The sequence below is a fragment of the Struthio camelus genome, chromosome 8 (assembly GCF_040807025.1).
Source record: "Struthio camelus isolate bStrCam1 chromosome 8, bStrCam1.hap1, whole genome shotgun sequence".
In the NCBI taxonomy this organism is placed as follows: Eukaryota; Metazoa; Chordata; class Aves; order Struthioniformes; family Struthionidae; genus Struthio; species Struthio camelus.
In genome coordinates, this window is record NC_090949.1 from 25,990,384 (window position 1) to 26,008,039 (window position 17,656).

The 17,656-nt window shown below is 42.6% G+C and overlaps 1 protein-coding gene across 7 annotated transcripts in view; it reads left to right on the forward strand.

Moving 5' to 3' along the window:
- Nucleotides 1–17,404, forward strand: part of KDM4A (lysine demethylase 4A) — a 28,409-nt gene extending 11,005 nt beyond the window's left edge. For all 7 annotated transcript variants that reach the window (XM_068952856.1, XM_068952858.1, XM_068952857.1 and 4 more), the window contains 11 exons: nt 1,744–1,864; nt 2,469–2,647; nt 4,883–5,087; nt 5,456–5,532; nt 6,273–6,328; nt 7,358–7,466; nt 9,702–9,890; nt 10,601–10,771; nt 11,278–11,397; nt 12,537–12,629; nt 13,657–17,404. In XM_068952856.1, the coding sequence (XP_068808957.1) occupies nt 1,744–1,864; nt 2,469–2,647; nt 4,883–5,087; nt 5,456–5,532; nt 6,273–6,328; nt 7,358–7,466; nt 9,702–9,890; nt 10,601–10,771; nt 11,278–11,397; nt 12,537–12,629; nt 13,657–13,797 (1,461 nt within the window). In that variant the 3' untranslated portion in view covers nt 13,798–17,404. The remainder of the gene's footprint in view (nt 1–1,743; nt 1,865–2,468; nt 2,648–4,882; nt 5,088–5,455; nt 5,533–6,272; nt 6,329–7,357; nt 7,467–9,701; nt 9,891–10,600; nt 10,772–11,277; nt 11,398–12,536; nt 12,630–13,656) is intronic.
- The last annotated feature ends 252 nt before the right edge of the window (nt 17,405–17,656 follow it).

A 17,656-nucleotide genomic window follows, 5' to 3' on the forward strand; every position in this document is an offset into this window, starting at 1 on the left:
TGGACACACTACCTTCTCTTCACCTCACCTCTTACTTCAGCCCAACAGTTTTGATAATTGTGCAGACTGATAGGTAATGTCTTGAGCATTGTAGGATGAAATGGTTTCGCAAGTCGTTTCTCTTGAGTGATCACCTACTGCTTAATGCAGCGTACTAACCGCTATCTTTTAAAGCTTTTGCTGAACAAAAAAATTAAGGTGAAAGTCTTGCTCTCTTTCCTCTTCTAGGGAAACAGAGATCCCTTGTTCTGAGAACTTCTCTAAATAATTTTACTGTTTTAAGGGAAAAGGCTGTCTCAGTTGGTTTTACAATGGTAGCGTTACAGGCTGATCCAGCTCCTTTTATGATAATAGATACCTGTTTGCCCCCACGATGAATCTGGTCCACTTCAACCTTTGTTACAGGCCCGTGAATATACGTTAGAGCTTTTCTTTCTCTGTAACATTGCATGCATCTGCCTGTGTGTGTGTTTTTTAAAACAAATGATGAAACACAAAAATTTTGCTGGGAAAATGTAAATCTGAATGTTTGAAAGCTGCCAGTGAATGTTTTGCTAGGAAAACCCGATTAGGAGAAGGTTATACTAGTTAAAATCTTATCTGTTGCTGCTGTCTTTTCAAGTAATTTTGCTTCCCTTTTTAATTATGCATTGAAGTGGTGGGAGGCTAATAATGGTTGTATTCTCAAAATTCAGGAAGAACAGCGGCAGAACAGCAGAGAAGCAAACCCGGTGATAATTAAACTAAAACTGAGAAAGAGTTCTCATGTGTACATAAATTAAAGAAATTCCATTGCTGGTGTTGGTCTATTATTGGATACTCAATGCAGGGAAAAGCAGAATTGCTGAATAAGAGTAATTGGTGTTTGTGTGCAGTATGTTTCACAAAAAAATTTCCATCAGATGATAACTAGGAATACTAATTGCCTTTTGAATAAAAGCACTTCTGTTTCTGAGAAGTCTTGTAGCCAACTGCTGTGTAGGAGATCTGAGATGATTGTTAGGCTCTCTTTGCCTTGCTGTGTGAAAAGCAAAGGGGAGACTTAAAAAGATGAATTTAATTTTAAGATTTGCTTCTGCTTGTAGAGGAATCACAGATTCAAAACATGAGCTTCTACTGTTACTAGCCTCTTAAAAATGATTGCCTTTATTGCCTTTCTTGTCAGGTTAGCAGTAGTTTTATCAGTGTGTCATTTATTTTTGCCCAAGACTAAGGGAAGAGGAAATTACTTTACTATTGCGGTCTCCTCCTTCCAGTGTGTCTGGAAGGACATCAACACAAATAATAAACAGATGGAGTGGAAGTTTTCTTCCGTATAAAACAAGCCTATTCAGCTCAAGATGTCTGAGCGGGCTCTGGAATTCTTTTTCTAATTTGGGATCTCATTTTACCAGAATGCTTGAGACTTCTTATCATAGCTCTTCTAAGTTGAAATGTTCAACTTGTCTTTTTTTTTTTTTTTTTTGTCTTTTACACCATTCTTATGTAAACAGACTTGCATAAAAAGCTACACAGGGCCTTGTGCAAAGTCCATTTCTAAATGGCTGAACTGAGCTAGTACAGAATTGAACAACGAAAATACGCTGTTTAGTTTTGCTACCTCTTTTCTCTTTGCAAAGCAATGCAAGTAATTCTTTTAAAAAATTGGTTGCATTTAGGTTTCTCTAAGGTCAAAGTAAGTTTTTTAAGAAGGTCAAAAGGACGTGTGCTGATATGACTGCTGAATTGCTTATCCTCGTCCAGGTAGCGAAGGAGTACATAAGATCGATGAAGGAGAGTAAAAAGTCCAAGGGCCGTCGCCAACCATTGAGCAAGCTTCCACGCCATCACCCGCTCTTGGTTAAAGACTGCATTAGTGACGATGGTAAGTGTTGTACGCTTCGGGAAACTGTTAAGAGCCTCCCCTTGTGTAGACAGTGTGGGGTATTCCATGTAAGTAGCTGGCAGTAAGTGGCAGTCATTTAGGTAAGTAACACCTGTACAGCCCAGACAACGTTATTGCTTCATTTTTGCGTTTGCATACTTAAACTGTTCTCTCTAAGGGTGTCTTCCTTGTTTTCTGTTCCATTCTCTGACAAGTCACAAGTCTGAAAGGAAAATTAAACCACTACCAGAGAGAGATTCTTGCACAGCTGAGTCTTCCTTAGAGCATTCCAATAATTGATGTAAATATTAATTAAAAAAAAAAAATAGATTCTTTGACTGACTTATTCTTGACAAGCTTTGGAGTTGGTACTCTACTCACCCAGTAGGCCTGTCTTGAATCTCAAGCACGGTTGCTTGATTAATACAAGCAGCCTCGTAAAGGTGAGGCCCAGTTACTGCCTTCTATCACCCTTTTGTGAAATGTAGTTCTGGTAGCCGTGCTGTTGTCTTCTTTCATAACGTCTTGCTTTATTTGGTTTTATCCGCAAGAAGGATATCTGTAAAAGGACACGTAGTTACTGAGCAATGATCTCTTATGGCAGAAGCATCAGAGCAACTAACTCCTGAGGAAGAGGCTGAGGAGACAGAAGCTTGGGCTAAGCCACTTAGCCAGCTGTGGCAGAATCGGCCGCCCAATTTTGAGGCCGAAAAAGAATACAATCGGACCATGGCTCAGCAGTCTCCGTACTGTGCTGTTTGTATGCTGTTTCAGACGTACCAGGTATGTAGCCCAGGTTTTTTATAGCAGAAGTGACTGAATAGGTTGCTGCTGTGGTGCTTAGTTTTAAAATTGTTGCTTTGTATATTGCTAGCTAGCAAAAGCCCTGTCAGTGTTGCAGTCTTCCCAAGGAATTGTTCCAAGAGAGCATGATTCGGTGAACCTCCCTGTGTCCCCAGGATGCTCTGCATGGGGGTTCCCAAAGACATACTCAGCTGTTTCACAGAAGCTTGTATGTAGAAAGTTCTTTTGCTTAGAACCACAAAACAGAGCTTGAATGTTGCTGGAGTTGATTATAAAATCCCGTTTGTCTTTTCCAGACTGACACCTTTACTTTTTAAGCCTTTTTTTCTTTAAACGTTTGAAGTCCACTCGGAGCACAAGGCTTCTGGGGAGGTGGCAAAGAGGAAAACCTTTCTCTTAAGTAAAACTAGTTAAATGCCATCCACATACACGTGTAATTTATCATAGGTAGAGTGCTGTCTTCTCTTGGAGTACATCCATATTGGCAGTAGCACACGTAAATGTGCTTTAACAAAGTGGAGTTGTGGGAATGTACAGCTTGGGATGGACTGCAAAATCTATTTGGCATGTTGAGTAAATGTATAGGCAGGAATCCCATGCTGAACCTCTCGCTGTACCTGAGCTAGATAACTTTAAGATGGCTTGAATAGCTGTCCGATGGCATGTTCCAACTGCAGCTTAGATAGTTTGGCCCTTCCCCTTTCATGAGCTAAGCGTATTTGATTCATCTGAGATCACTGTGCGAGTACGGTGGCTCTGAAAACATGTAGACCCTAGTTCTGGAAATAAAAACTTCAAATTCTTATTGAAGCTTTACATTGTATGTGGTTCCTAACTTATATGAAAACCTTTACAGTTCCTGTTTGACTTTGACATTTCTACCTGCTAGGAAGTTCTTGTTAGGACTGGCAATTCTACAAAGAAGCTGCATAGTACACAGGAATTTCATTGGCACTGGCAGCGTATACAGTTGATAATTTGAGAATAATTCAAATTCTTTCGGCTTCATTTTCAGTTATAAATGCTAAAAGCCAAAAACCAGCTGTAGGTTTTCAGATATCTGTCTACACCACACAGCAAAGCAGAAACTGTTCCAAGAACTGAGGGGTGGTTAGTGTCTCCAAGTCTATAGTTTGAGGAGTCACTTCATGAGGTTCAAATAGAAAATGTGCACAGCATGCACAAAATGCCAAGCAAGTACTTCCTTTTGCTTTATGTGAAGAAGAAGAAAGGTCTCATTTTCTTCTAATTTGTTTTAGATTTCCTTAGTCATTTAGTCTTTTGCTTGACATGCAGTGTTCAGTGTTAAATAGATACGTTTTAAGGAATCTGAATAAACAAGACGTGTTGGAAATGTTTCAATCCAGTCCAAGCCATGGTCCTGTGCCAGAGCTTTTTTTTCCCCCCTAGCTTTTGATGTACTATAAGAGGGACAGTGCAGCTTCATTCTACTAAAGCACTTTGTGTTTGTAATATATATATATTTTTTTTTAAAAGATGAGGCAAGCTGCTTCTTGGTGGCCTGTAAGGTACAAAGGATATTTTGATGTATTTTTTCAAAGAGAAAGATTGGCTTCTATTTAGCTGTTAAGAAGGGTAACTTGAGTGGAAGTGTATCTGTGTACGCTTTACATGTAATTGATGTTTAGTTTGACGTTGGTTTAGATTAACCTGAAAGTCTCCTGGTCTTTCATTGGGAAACGGCATTTTTAGTCTGCCTATTTCCCAGGAGCCATATTAGTTTCAAAACCTGCTAGACTTGTTCCCAGCTAGACCATGAAACAATAATGGGGATTCAAATAAATACATGCTCATGTAACCGTACATGAACCAATACTGAGGTAAGATCGATGAGCAGTGCTGGGGGAGATGGAGCGGAGGTGTTTGCAGTGGAGCATGGAGTGGGCTGGTGATTTCAGAGTGAACCTTCTGTCAAAGGAGATGCAGTTTAATGTGTGTCTTGCTGCTCATCGGAGGGATGCTGTTCACACCTTACTCCTAGCCATTTAAGTAGAGAACAGCTTCATTCTGAAGTTGCGATAGCTGAGGATTTTGTGAACAAGTTTTGTTTTCACCTAACCTACTAGCTCTTTAACCCTTCAGCACCTTCATTCTTTCTTTAAACTGGAGTTATATATGGCGTAACAGGGAATAAAGTTGATGTGAAGAAGGCCTTTTTGTTGTAAAACTTAAATTCTTGTCCGTACCCTGCAGGCAGAGTGTGGAGGCCACAGTCAGAACTCTGTAGCAGCTCCAAGTGCTGTAGATGGGAAGATCAGAACCAAACCCCTAATTCCTGAAATGTGCTTTACTACAACTGGCTGCAGCACCGACCTCAATCTCTCAACCCCTTACTTGGAAGAGGATGGAACCAGTGTACTTATCACCTGCAAGAACTGCCATGTCTGTGTTCATGCAAGTGAGTGCATCCAGACTTAACTCTAAGTTCAAGTGTTCTCTGTAGTAAGTCTGTACAAAATAACAAGCCTCTCCCAATCTGTTAATCTACAAATAGACTTAAGTTCAGCCCCCATATGAATGGTGAATACTTGCAGCACTGGCCTTTGAATTATTTAACTGGCTGTATGGACCCCTTGAAGTACACAGGACTCAAACCCGGAGCTGTCAATTCCAACTCCTGTGTTACTTCTGGACTCTAGGGGAACGGCTCTGCGTTTAAATGAGTGCTGTTTCACACAATCACAGAATAGTTGGGGTTGGTGGGGACCCCTGGACATCATCTGGTCCAACCCACGGATAAGTTGCTGAGATATGTTTCTGTTCTAGGTTGTTACGGTGTATCCCCTGACAAGGCCACGGAAGACTGGATGTGCTCCAGGTGTACAGAGAATGCCTTAGAAGAGGTAGTTTTTCATAAGACTCTCACAGTTGAAGCTGGTGCAAATGGGAATTTTTTACAAAGTTCATTTCCGTACTGTTGTATTTTTGACTCCCTGTTGTGAAAAGCAGGCAATTCAGAGAAAGCTTTAGGAGTCAGTCTCTTGTATTTTGGCTTATTTTAAGCCAGCAGTCATGAAATCCTTTTAGTTGGTGCAAAGCTGCTGAGCTCAGGCCAGCCATAGAGACGATGGTTGTATGAACGTTGGAATGACTCCTTTGTTCTTAACATATGGCAGCTACTATTTCTAGAGCAGAAAGTAACGTCTGTCATGTAACCAGGAATGTGTGCACACGTGAAGAAGGCAAGAATGAAAGTATTCCTTTGAACATTTGCATAGGCTCTAGGTCAGCAGAAGGGATTAACCTTTTGAATTTTATCTGCTCATGCTTGTTCCAGATCCTTGTAGACATCCTCAAGGGAGATAGTGTTGCCTTTGTAAAAGGAACCCACAGTGAGCAAATTGTACAAGTCTTCAGTGGCAGGTCTGCGTGCCTTTGACAGCCTCGGAGCCTGTGTCCCTCCGTTCCCCTAAAGGTGGCAGCAATTGAGAGCTACAGGGCAGAGCTACCAAGTGTTTAGTTCTCTCATGACAATGAAACAAGATTTTCTTCCTCTGGATGTGCATTGTGAGGAGGAACTTTTGAAACAAGCGCACCACTCTGGACTTCAGTCTTTCAGCTAACGCTTTCTTCCTTGTGACAGGACTGCTGTTTGTGCTCGTTACGAGGAGGAGCCCTGCAGAGAGCCAATGATGACAAGTGAGTGTTCCAGCTTTTTTGGTCTTCAGGGAGCAACTCAATGCCTAAGCAGTTAAAGCTAGGCTAGTAAAGCAAACGTCTGCATTTGGTGTAATGGAGTGACAAGCAACACCTTTCACAATTAGTGTTATCAGCGGGGGTACTTTCAAGTGCGTGTTCGTGGTGTTCACGTTGCATGCTGAGACATAAAGCAATCTTTATCTCTTCAGATAATGCCTGGCTCCTATTCTGGTGACACTAGCTGTTAATTGCTTTGCCTTTAAGTGCAGAGTTTTTTCACTTTGCTTTTGTACTTTTATAAGTACAAAGCACAGAGATGTAATGCACCATATGAAAATAAGAATCCTGGTGAGATAACACTTCTCAGGAACTTCTCAAGGATGATTTTGACCTCTCCAGAAACGGGCATGTGGTGGGCACATAGGAAAACTGTAGCTTGCAGCAGCACCTCTTCCAATTCAGTGTTACTTTGCAGCAAGTATACTGTGTAGCGCTGCCTGTCCAGTGTCCCTCTTTGGTGGGATAGATTGTCTGAAGCCACTTGATGCAAAATACATTGGTACAGGCTTGTAGCACCATCAAGTAAGGTGTGGAAGCTCGGCCTGAAACGTTTTTGGAAAGCGTATGGAGCCTTCAACCCCCCGGTCATTGTGTCAAAACTAATTCAGTGGTGAATGAACAGTTGCTATCCGACAAGCTTGTGAGGGAATAAATGTATCGGGCAAGCTTTTGTGATGCAGGTATGCAACTGGCAGAAGTCACAGTGAACTGCTCTTCTGTTAAGGCTGTTAGTAGTAGCTTGAAATTATGAAGTCTGTTTTTGTTGCTTGTTTTTGCCTCACTTGTGCCCCATTGCTAGTAGTAGGAAGGAAGATTACGTTGCTGGTTCTCAGTCTCTGTGTGCTGAAACAGAGGCTGCTCATCTTGTTTATGTAGCAAGCTTCATCAGACGTGTACTTACTTAGAATGCAGAAACATTCTCTGGCCCAGTGTGGATTCATTTCTTTTTTCCCTCTTCTGCCTTGGCAGGTGGGTTCATGTGATGTGTGCTGTAGCTGTACTGGAGGCAAAATTTGTGAACATTGCAGAGCGCAGTCCTGTAGATGTCAGCAAAATCCCCCTGCAACGTTTCAGACTGGTAAGAAACACCTGTGCTTTGCTGTGGATTTTTATCTTGCTAATTCTGTCTGTGAGCCTTGGTCCTCAAGGAGAGAATATACCGCTTTTTCTGTGCGATGGAGATCAGCGAAAACGCAAACCCTGTTGTTAGGAAGATGTTTGCTTGACCCAGTTACTGTTGCTCCTTAAAGGTTCACTTTACTTTTTGAAAGCACTTACCGGAGAAGCGTACCAGTTCCGAGTTTAAGCAACTCTTGAAGTCAGTGTTGTATCACTACAATTAGCTGTTAGCTAACTAGCTAGTAGAACTATTTATGGCAATAGCTCTTGTGCATCTTATGCATGTAGACAGCCTTAAATACTTTCAAAAAGGTGGACCAGAACTTCTCTACCTATCCTGAATTCAGTGGTTTTGCTACTTTATTTGGAATTTTACTGTAATTAACAATCTGCTTATCATGCCTCCTGTTAACCAATTCAAGTATGGCCTTAGTAGGTAAGGCTTCACAATGTTTTCTTTTTCCCCAGATGTGTTCAGTACTGTGGATTCTAGCTACTAATTCCAGTAGCCACTTTATTCTGTGGAAATCAAAAAAGCAGCTGTGAGGAAGAGTCTGGGTGCCACTTTTCACTGTTTACTTCCTCTTCAGTAGTTTAGGCTGCTTGTTCTTGCTTGCATGAAAATAGGGTTGGTTCTAACCTGCAGAATCGTTCTGACAAGAAAATAACTGTTTGAATCTGAAATCTTTGATCCATGAGCAGTACTCTTGAAAATTCAGTTTAAGTGTCTCACTCACTATCCTGACTTCAGGAGTGGCCAAAAGTGAGCACTTAGGAAAAAGCAAAAAGAAGGCAAGCACAATACCGTATATCTCGCTCTTCTATCGCCGGCAATTTCTGGCTCAGGAGACTTCCAGAACCCCTTGTGGTTTGTCTGTTTTGTAGCCTCCAGTCCCTGGTGTCTCCTTGAGCCTAAGTGAACTTAACATCCGTTTAAGCTTTTGCAAGGAGTGTCATAGATCTGTTACTTTGTGTTTGAGGAACTGCCTTATTCTGCTTTTTCTGGGATGGCTCCTACCAGTTTCTTACCGTTTCTTATGTTAGAATTACAAAGTGCCTTTCCATGCCATTCAGAATTTGGTAGACTTCTCTTATCTCTCCAGCCCCAAGCCATCTCCTTTTCCAACTGAAGAACTTCCTCTGCTCTGTTTTTTGCATAGAAAATGCAATTGTGCTTGTTGCCGTTCTCTGAACCGTTCCATGTTCTAGTATATGTTTATTCACATGATGAGCCCATAGGTGGGCACGGTTTTCAGTGTGTGGCAAGCTGGATTAATAAAATGGTGTAATGGTGGTTTGTATTATGTTCTTTGTTATTTTCTAATCCCTGCTACTTGACTTGCTTTTTTGACTGCTGTTGAGCACTGAGATGCCTCAGGATATGTGAGACATTTGTATAATGGGTGAACGTCTTCAGTAAGAAAGTATCTATATTTAACTATTCTAAAAATTCAATGTTGAGGGCAAAATACTTCTAACTGCTCCGCAACTGCTAGTGCGTCACAGGTAGTCTCCTTTTCCTGTAACACCTAATCAGGCCTGACCCAAATGTAATTGGGTCACTGGTGGTAGAACAGGCAGCAGATATTTGAATGCACGCTTGGTCGCTGGGAAAGCAATGTAATGGAGCCAGGACAAATGCAGAGAACAGTCTGGTCACGGAATTCTGTGATGCATCCCTTGGGCTCTTTCTGGCGTGTAAGTTTTGAGGAGATAGCCTTCTCCAAAGGGATGCATCTCTTCCTGGGCAGAGTGATAGAATTTTGACCTATATAGGCCTGACTCTTTTTTCCATTTCTGTCTCTGGGTCAAGGAAATCCTTTACCCATGATACTAGTCTTGTTGCTTGTCTTTGTGTAACTTAATAACCAGGTGCTGAAAGGCTCTATTGACTTTGGAGCACTGTAGACTGACTTAATTCAGGGTCTCCCGATACTAGAGTCCTAGGGTTGCATGCTTCGTGCATGTTGAGCTGGTAGATATTTAACATATATTTTCATCTGTGGGATCACTTTAAATTTATGAATTCTTGCCTTGTCGTAAACTAGAATTAAGTGTTATGCTGCTTTTGATCAAAAAGTAACAACTCCTTCATTGAGTGTGAATGGCACAGTATGGGAAACTTAGACCAGCTAGTCTTTTGTGCAGGGTGAATGCCAGTGCCAACCAGTAACCTCTAGTTTCCTGTCCACAGAAATGCATCTTCTGCAAGAAGCGGAGAAAGAGAATCGCAGGTTGCTGCGTACAGTGCTCCCATGGTCGGTGTCCCACATCCTTTCACGTCAGCTGTGCCCAATCAGCAGGAGTCATGATGCAGCCCGATGACTGGCCATTTGTTGTCTTCATTACCTGCTTCAGGCATAAGATTCCATCTCAGGCAGAGGTGAGTAGGTGTGTGACTACCAGCATTAAGTTGGAATTTCCTGAGGAACTGAAAAGCTTTAGATTGTGTACTTCTTTTAAAACTCCATTGAAGGCTTCACTCTCAAAAGGTTCAGCGTAATCTAATAATGGTGGTCTTGAATTCTAACCTCAACTTTTGCTACTGCTCTGAGTGATCTTGGACAGGCTCTTTATTGTGCTGTGGTTTGCAGAACAGGAGGACTGAGAGCTTCTTTTTTCCTGTGGCTGTTGTAATGAGGAATAACAGTGTTCTTATGCTGTGATATTTGATACAAGGTTGTGCAGGAGTTAGTTGTGGGACTCCAGCAGGCTGTATGAGTTGTCATGGATTTTCACGCTTAGGTGATTGCCTTGTTTGTAATGTTCCCATGTAGCCCTTTTAGCCACCAAAACCACCACAGCCCATTAGAAAATGTTTACCGTAAAGGCCTTGAGTTGCTCTGAAGAATGGGAGCTGAATTTACTAAGTAGCATACCTTAGGACTGGACAGCTGCAGCTAATGGATGGAGTTTTAAGCATTTGAAATAGCAGAGGCAGAACTTCTCTGAAAATGCTGCTGGTGGAGTCTGAGTGCAATTAATCACCTCTGAGCTAAAATGTTTTCCTTGTTTGTCTGCTGGCAGCGGAGCTGTGGGCCTCAACACGTTCTTTATCATGTTGTTATGTAACAACCGCTTTTCTCTTCTCAGCGAGCCAAGGCTGCACTCCAGGATCTGTCACCTGGACAGATAGTCATCAGCAAGCACAAGAATGGTCGCTTCTATCAATGTGAAGTGGTCAGTCTTGCAAAGGAGACTTTCTACGAGGTCAACTTCGATGATGGCTCCTTCAGTGATAACCTGTATCCAGAGGACATTGTGGTACGTTATGCAGTGGGAGTCTGGCTCCAGTAGAGGGCACAAGGAGTGAACTCCTCGTGCTGCAGAGCTTACACATTAGATTTAGTAACCAGGATCTTCCTGTGGCTAGGGTATGCGGCAAGCCAGCTCTGCAGGTATAATGTGAGACTGACTTAGGTTAACTGAGGGCAAGTAGAAAGGTGGTTGCACAGATGTAACGGATTGTGCAGCTAATCTTTGGCTGCTTAACAGTGATAAGTGAGAAAGAAAACTTGTTGATACTTTCATACTGTTCCTGCATGAAGTACTTTGAAGCTAGGCCCACCTTCAGGATCTAAAGGCAGACGACGTGAATGGACGTTTCTCAGTTTGTTTCTTCATCACTAAAAGTCAATAATTGTTGGGACACTGTGCGATGTGTCTCATAAGGCTGGGATAGATTCCCCCTTGATTTGATAAATCTTCGTATAAGGAAGCTGCTGACCCTTACTCCTTGTCTCCCAACTTCCTTTTTTTTTTGCTGTCAGAGTCGAGACTGTCTCCAGTTAGGTCCTCCTGCAGAAGGTGAGGTTGTGCAGGTGAGATGGACAGATGGACAAGTTTATGGAGCCAAGTTTGTTGCATCACATGCCATCCAGATGTACCAGGTACAGAACTGATACTCCTTTTTCCCTGCCTTTTGCAGTAACTTCATCTTCCTCAGCTGCCCGAAGGACTCTAGGCCTTTGCTTATGGTCTGTTTAGAAGCCCTGTGGGACTTGGTCGCGTCAGGATTATCATAGTCCTTTGTCTGAAGCCTTGCTGTTTGCTTTCAAAGTTGAATTGCGATTGCTAGTTCTTTGTGAAAGTTAAGCATCACACAGGAGAGAATTCTTCTGGCTGTGAGAATCACGTCCTTTCCCTTGGAAGGGACGTATGGAGCAACATGGTGCAGGAGACCCTGGCTAACTGGCAGTTCGCATAATCATACACATACGCACACCCCTGCCCTCCTCGTGTTGTCTTGGCTGACCTCTCTTTCTGAGGCCTTTTACGTTGGACAAAAACCTACAGACTGTTCTTGTTTAAAAACTAAGCATACTCATATTTAATTATTCTGTGTAGTTAATCCATCTTTTACTGTTCCTGGCTTTGAGCCCAGCAGGTGTCTGGAAATTCAGCGTTCACAACAAGCTGATCAGGTTAACAGAGCTGTTCTCAAAGCCAGCAGAGCTGTAGGAGGGTCACACTTAAATGCCTGAGAGTGAGTGATCCAGTGTTTCAGGGATGCCAGATGCTGGTAGCACTCACTGACGTTAACAGCAAAGCGTTTGCTTGCAGTTCTGCTTATATCTGGCTACTTACTTGAAAGTGTCAGCTTTTGCAAATCACTAGTCTTTTCTTCAGCAGGCTCAGTTCCTGCAGTTTAAACTACTGTAGAATAAGGGATATTTTTTCTGGTTAGTAAGAATGTATCGTGCCTTGCAAATTTCCAAAGGGACGAATGTTACAGCAAAATAAAAGTGACCGGCCAGGGAAGGCCTGAAAGAGGCCGGCTTGTCAAGTGTTACAAGAATATCCCAAAACCTGCTTGGCTGCTTTTACTGTCAAGGGCAAGACAACTCGCAAGGTTTTGGTTAAAGTTTTTTACGGTATACATACCTGCATATGTATCTTATAAAATCCAAGTGGTAGGAGATGATTTCGTGAGAGGCCTATACAGGGAGGAGACTGCAAACTCTGGGTAGCAATGGAAGGGGTCTAACTCTTGAGACTACTGGCAGAACAGAATCCGTTTTTCTGTTAGGTGGAGTTTGAAGATGGATCACAGTTAATGGTGAAAAGGGACGATGTGTACACTCTTGAAGAGGAGCTTCCTAAGAGAGTCAAGTCAAGGCTGGTAGGTAAAGTGGGTGCAGACATCTACTCAGTAAGTTCATTCTAATGTAGTTTGTCCTTGAACCAGCAAGCTGGATGTTCAGCAGCAAAGGATTACAGTTTGATACTCTCTGCAAGTCTTTGAAGCTTGGTGTTTACAAAAGCAAAGTTTTCTTTCGCTCTGGAGAGACTTCATTCTCCTGCAAAGACTCGGGTGTGTGGCCCTTCTCATGGAATTGCAGTTTAGGACAGTGCTTGCTTGTCGCTGCCCCATCCTGCAGTTGCTTACCTTATCTTTTGCCCTGAAAAGCTCCTTATACAGTGGCATTAAGGGAGCTGGCCATCCTTAAATCCTAAAGTAATTTAGGTAGGAAGGAACCTCTGTGGGTCTCAGTCCAATCCCCCAGTCCAAGCAGCACTAACTTTGAAAGTCGGATGGAGTTGCTCACGGCCCTGTCCAGTAAAGTTTTGCTCATCTATAAGGTGGAGGTCCCACAGCCTGTCTGGGTCCCTGTTCCAGTGCTTTATGCCTCTCACTATGAAAAACGTAACTATGGACAGCATGTCAGGTATCTTGCTTTACCAGATGATCCTGTACACCGTAATGCAAAACCTATTGGCAAGCACACAGCCTATTAGAGGTTTAAGAAAACAGTGCGTCACAGTGGACTCCTGTGACTGGGAGGATAAACTTGTCTGGTCCGTAAGGCTCAGAGTGCACTAGATTTCCTTGAAATGTTTGAACAGGTCAGTGCACTTACTCCTTTAAGAGAATGACTGAGAGCTTATATTAGCTACTCAGCTAAAATTGAAGCCTGTGATCCTTTAGGTCTCTGATTGCGGTTCACTTAGACTTATCCGCAGACTTTAAATCCAGTTTCTTAAGCTGTTTCTCTTCCTGTGGTGTGCAGAAACCCAAAAGGTCAGTTTTTGAAGAAGACTGAATGTTTCCAAGCACGCCAAACCGGCCGTTTCTTTCATGCAGTGGGAGGATGTGGGGGCAGGGATTTGATGTGTGTTCTAGTGACTAATTCTGCTTTTCATCTTAGTCAATAGCTTCAGATATGCGCTTCACAGAGATCTTTGCAGAAAAGGAGGTCAGACAAGAGAGGAAGAGACAAAGAGTGATCAATTCACGCTACCGGGAAGATTACATTGAGCCTGCGTTGTACCGGGCTATCATGGAGTAAGCACTGCCTGTGGCAGAGGAAGAAGATGCCCACCTCCCCAAGGATTTAAACGCTCCAGTACAACAGGCCATATTTGGATGCTTCAAATCCAGGGTGTTTTTGTTTTGTTTTTTAAGGAAGCTAAAAAAGCTGATGCTCTGCAGTAGCTGAAAGGCAGCTGTTGGATAGTGAAACAGATCCCATTTGCTGAAGCTGATGCCTGCAGACTCCTGGTCTGAAGTTGGGTCCTTACTGAATAAGCCAGCTTGGGGGTGCTGCTTTCATCTCGTCAAGCAGTCTTGCTTTTTTTATTAGAGACAATTTTGACAGGTGGCAAACTCTTCTGGGAGTTGTAGCCAGGAATCTTGGCAGCTGCAGAATAGTACAAAATGTATTGTTTTAATTGAATAATGTTCCTGATTTTTGGGAGTCTCCCTGGTGGCCACACCTGGGCTTGAGCAGGCAGTATTACTGGTGCTTGACATTGAACCTCTTTTTATATTTATATCCATCTTTTTGTCTCAAGCAGCTCTAGCCTCTTGTTTCTCAGCACCTCCTTTCTGAGGGTTGAGCTGTAGGCTGTTCAGGTCCAAGCAGACAGGAGGTGCTTGTGTGAACAGGTGAAATGTGAAATTGAATCCTATTGGACAAATTATTTAACCCTCCATTTAATATTTTTTGTTCTGATACTTGTTTTGACTTACTGATAAGTTTAACTGTAATAGTATGTGCCTCAGTATCAACAAAATCTGTCTGGAGCCCTGAGCAGTGCAGCTTTCTAACAAGAATACGCATTCAGCTCCCAGTATGCATCCAGCTCCCAAAGAGTTTCTTTCTAGTTTTTCCCCCCACCAAGGCAATAATGACCAAAGGGACAGAGTCTTAACTCTCCCTCCTTGAGATCGAAGCATCACAGTGTTGGGTATGACAGGGCGGCAGTATCTGAAGCCGTGTGGCACCTCTTCTGTGGCAGCACTGCCTTTTTGTGTGGCCACAGGCTTTTTTTTGCTCACAACAGCTCTGAGGGAGATGCAGCATGCACTGAACTGTATGTATTACTGAAAGACTGTGTAATGCCCTTCTGAAGCAGGAGTGCTGCCATGTTGCTGTCTGTCAAGGGTTACTGCAGTGTTTTTATAGGGAGTAAGTAGGGCACATCTCAGTTGTGTTGGGGAGGATTTGCTATCCCAGCAATAGGAAGCTGAGTTAAGTTGGGTAACAGGCGTACCTGAAGATGTGCCAACTTGCTCCTGTTAGTTGAAGCGTTATCACACCACAGCAGGAGCCATGTAAACATGTATTCCCTTCCTATTCTTTAGGAAAGGAATTTTAGGCTGTGGAGCAGATTGGCTGCCTTCCTTTGCATGAAACGATTGGGTGACTTTCCTGCTGGAGAAAAATAAGGTTATGTGTTCTCCAAAAGCAGTTTGAGAGGAGCATTTTTCTAGTGATACAGACCTAATGCATCCCTGCTTCTACAGGGACATGGCAATGTGTCTGCAAAATCTGGATTTGTAACTTTTTTCCTTTGTTACATAAGAACGCTATGAAACCAAACTATTCTGACACCCCGATGCATCAATTTGTGATTAGCAATAAAATGTAGTATTGTGTAGTGATACAACTCTTGATCAGAAAAGTAATAAACTACAACTTTTTTTAAAGAAAATCTCACTTATCCCTACATTTTTATAGGGTCAGGAGGCTGATATGAGTAGCAAAAATTTGCACAACTGCTGTTTTGCATGGAGTTCTTGTTCTGTCCCAGGTTTGTGGCAGAATACCTTGTTCATCAGCATCGGAAGGCTTGAAGAGATTCTGGAAGGAGAAAGCGGCTTTCCTTTGCATGTTTTCCCATATCCAAAATTCCTGGTTGGTCTCAGGGTATTTGTAATGGATGAAATAGTTGACTTGATAAAACTAGGAGCTGGGAAGGCCAGAGCTACGGGTGCTCAGTCCAGGTAACGAGAATAGAATTGCACTTTGATGTCTTAGTCTGTACAGAAGCCTCTCTGGAGTGAAGTGCTGTTAGCAAATGTGAAGAAGAAAAGCTTGCAGTGTCTTTACAAATTTGCTTCTAATCTTACAGCATATTTTAGGATTTTTCTCTTCCTTCACTTAGGCTGAACGCTACCCTGCGTATTACTGAAAAGCAGTGTTTGCGTCATCTCCTTTCTCCCTCCAGGGAGAAAAGTTGTCAGTGTTCAGGCTTTCTTGACAGACTGCTATATAAATTAAATGGACCGTTCCCTCGTAGGTGCTGTATGCTCCTTGTGCTGCAAACATCTGGCTCTAAACAGCATTGTCCTAAAGTGAGGGCCTAGTGCAAAGCATCTGAATTTGTTTGAAATGTTTCAGGTGCAGCGGGTTTTTGCTACCCACCTCTTACAGTATTGAGTGTCATCCACCCCACCTCCCCCTCCCCCTCCCCCCCCCCCCGAGCTTCTGTGTCTTGTATTTGTTCTGGACCTGGAGCTTTGTTCTGTTGTGTTTTCTGCAGACTCATGCTCTTGTCAGTTGGCTGCACTGTGTTGGAAACTGCTGCCATCCTGTGCTCGGAGACAAAGGGCCTTCCCAATTTTCTTGTCAGTTCTCATGCCACACAGTTTAAATGAGAGCATACTTGATCCCAGTGTGGTGATTGAACTGCATGTTGGCTCATGTCCATGAACTTAAAACAAAATTGGAGACCCTGACTTTGGGATCTATAGTATTTGGCTTAGCAAAGATCTTGGGTTTTATGGCTTGAAGTGTTACAATAGTTAGCAATAAAAGCTCTTTATAGAGCCACTATCTCAAAGATACATGTGCTCTAAATTATCTAGACTTACAGATCTTGACTGATAGCAATTTTCTTCAGTGGTTTGTTTTGGGAAGTGTATTTCTCCCTGTTACAGAATCATTCCAGTGAGGGGAAGGTGCTGCTGGACTATCATATCAGCTGGGAAGGTGCTTCCTGAAGGTCCTCATTAGGAGCTCGTGCTCATTACACCCCATGGGAACTCTCTGCTGGCCCCTTGTTAGATCCATTGCATGTGGTGTTGCAGGCAACAGTCTTCACCTCACTTTCGTGAAGTTTCTATCTGCGGCTGGTTCAAGTTGGACCCATAAAAGGCATTTTTATTATAAACAGATAGTGGTTTGCCCTTAATTCAGGATGAGGTTGGCAAGGCAGTGATTACTTTTTATAAGGTTTAAAAAGGTGACTATCCTCTTTGTAAAGCAACTGATTGCAGTAATGTTTCTGCCTTTGGCTGGGCTTCTAGGAGACCTCTTGCTCCATCAGCAGCCCCCTCAGATGACCAGAGACAGTATTTTCAGTAGTAGAACCCGTTCTCTTTACTCCTTTTCTCTCTCCCCAGTTTTTTGAGTTGGGTTGAACTATTTCTGCACTGTTTGAGGAGCGTGGCCCACCAACTGATCACCTATCTCAAAGCTTCCATGCATCTCTGCTCTTCCATTCTCTAATTGGGCTCCTGTTGTCTGACATATCTGCAGTTGTGCTTGGTTTTTGTTTTTAATTTTTTGTTTTTTTTTAAATGCAAACACGGGATGAAAACAAGACTCTGGTAGCCTGTATATTGTTTTCAGTTTGATCAAGTAATAAATCTCATTTCAAAATGGACAATCTCTAGATTAATTTCAGATCCGAAACAATGTAATGTGGAAATTCTCATTGCACTTCTAATTTTTCTAGTAGTGTTTTTCTCTTCTGATATTCATGTCCTTAATGCTTACCGGTGAGTTCTCGGGTGTTTTTCAGACAGGCTGTGGTGTCCTGTTATCTAAGGAGTCCGTCTGGTGTGGCTGATAAACTAGAACAGGAGCAGAGACACAGATTCATCCTTCCTAATTGAAGTACAAAACTGAGACACCTACA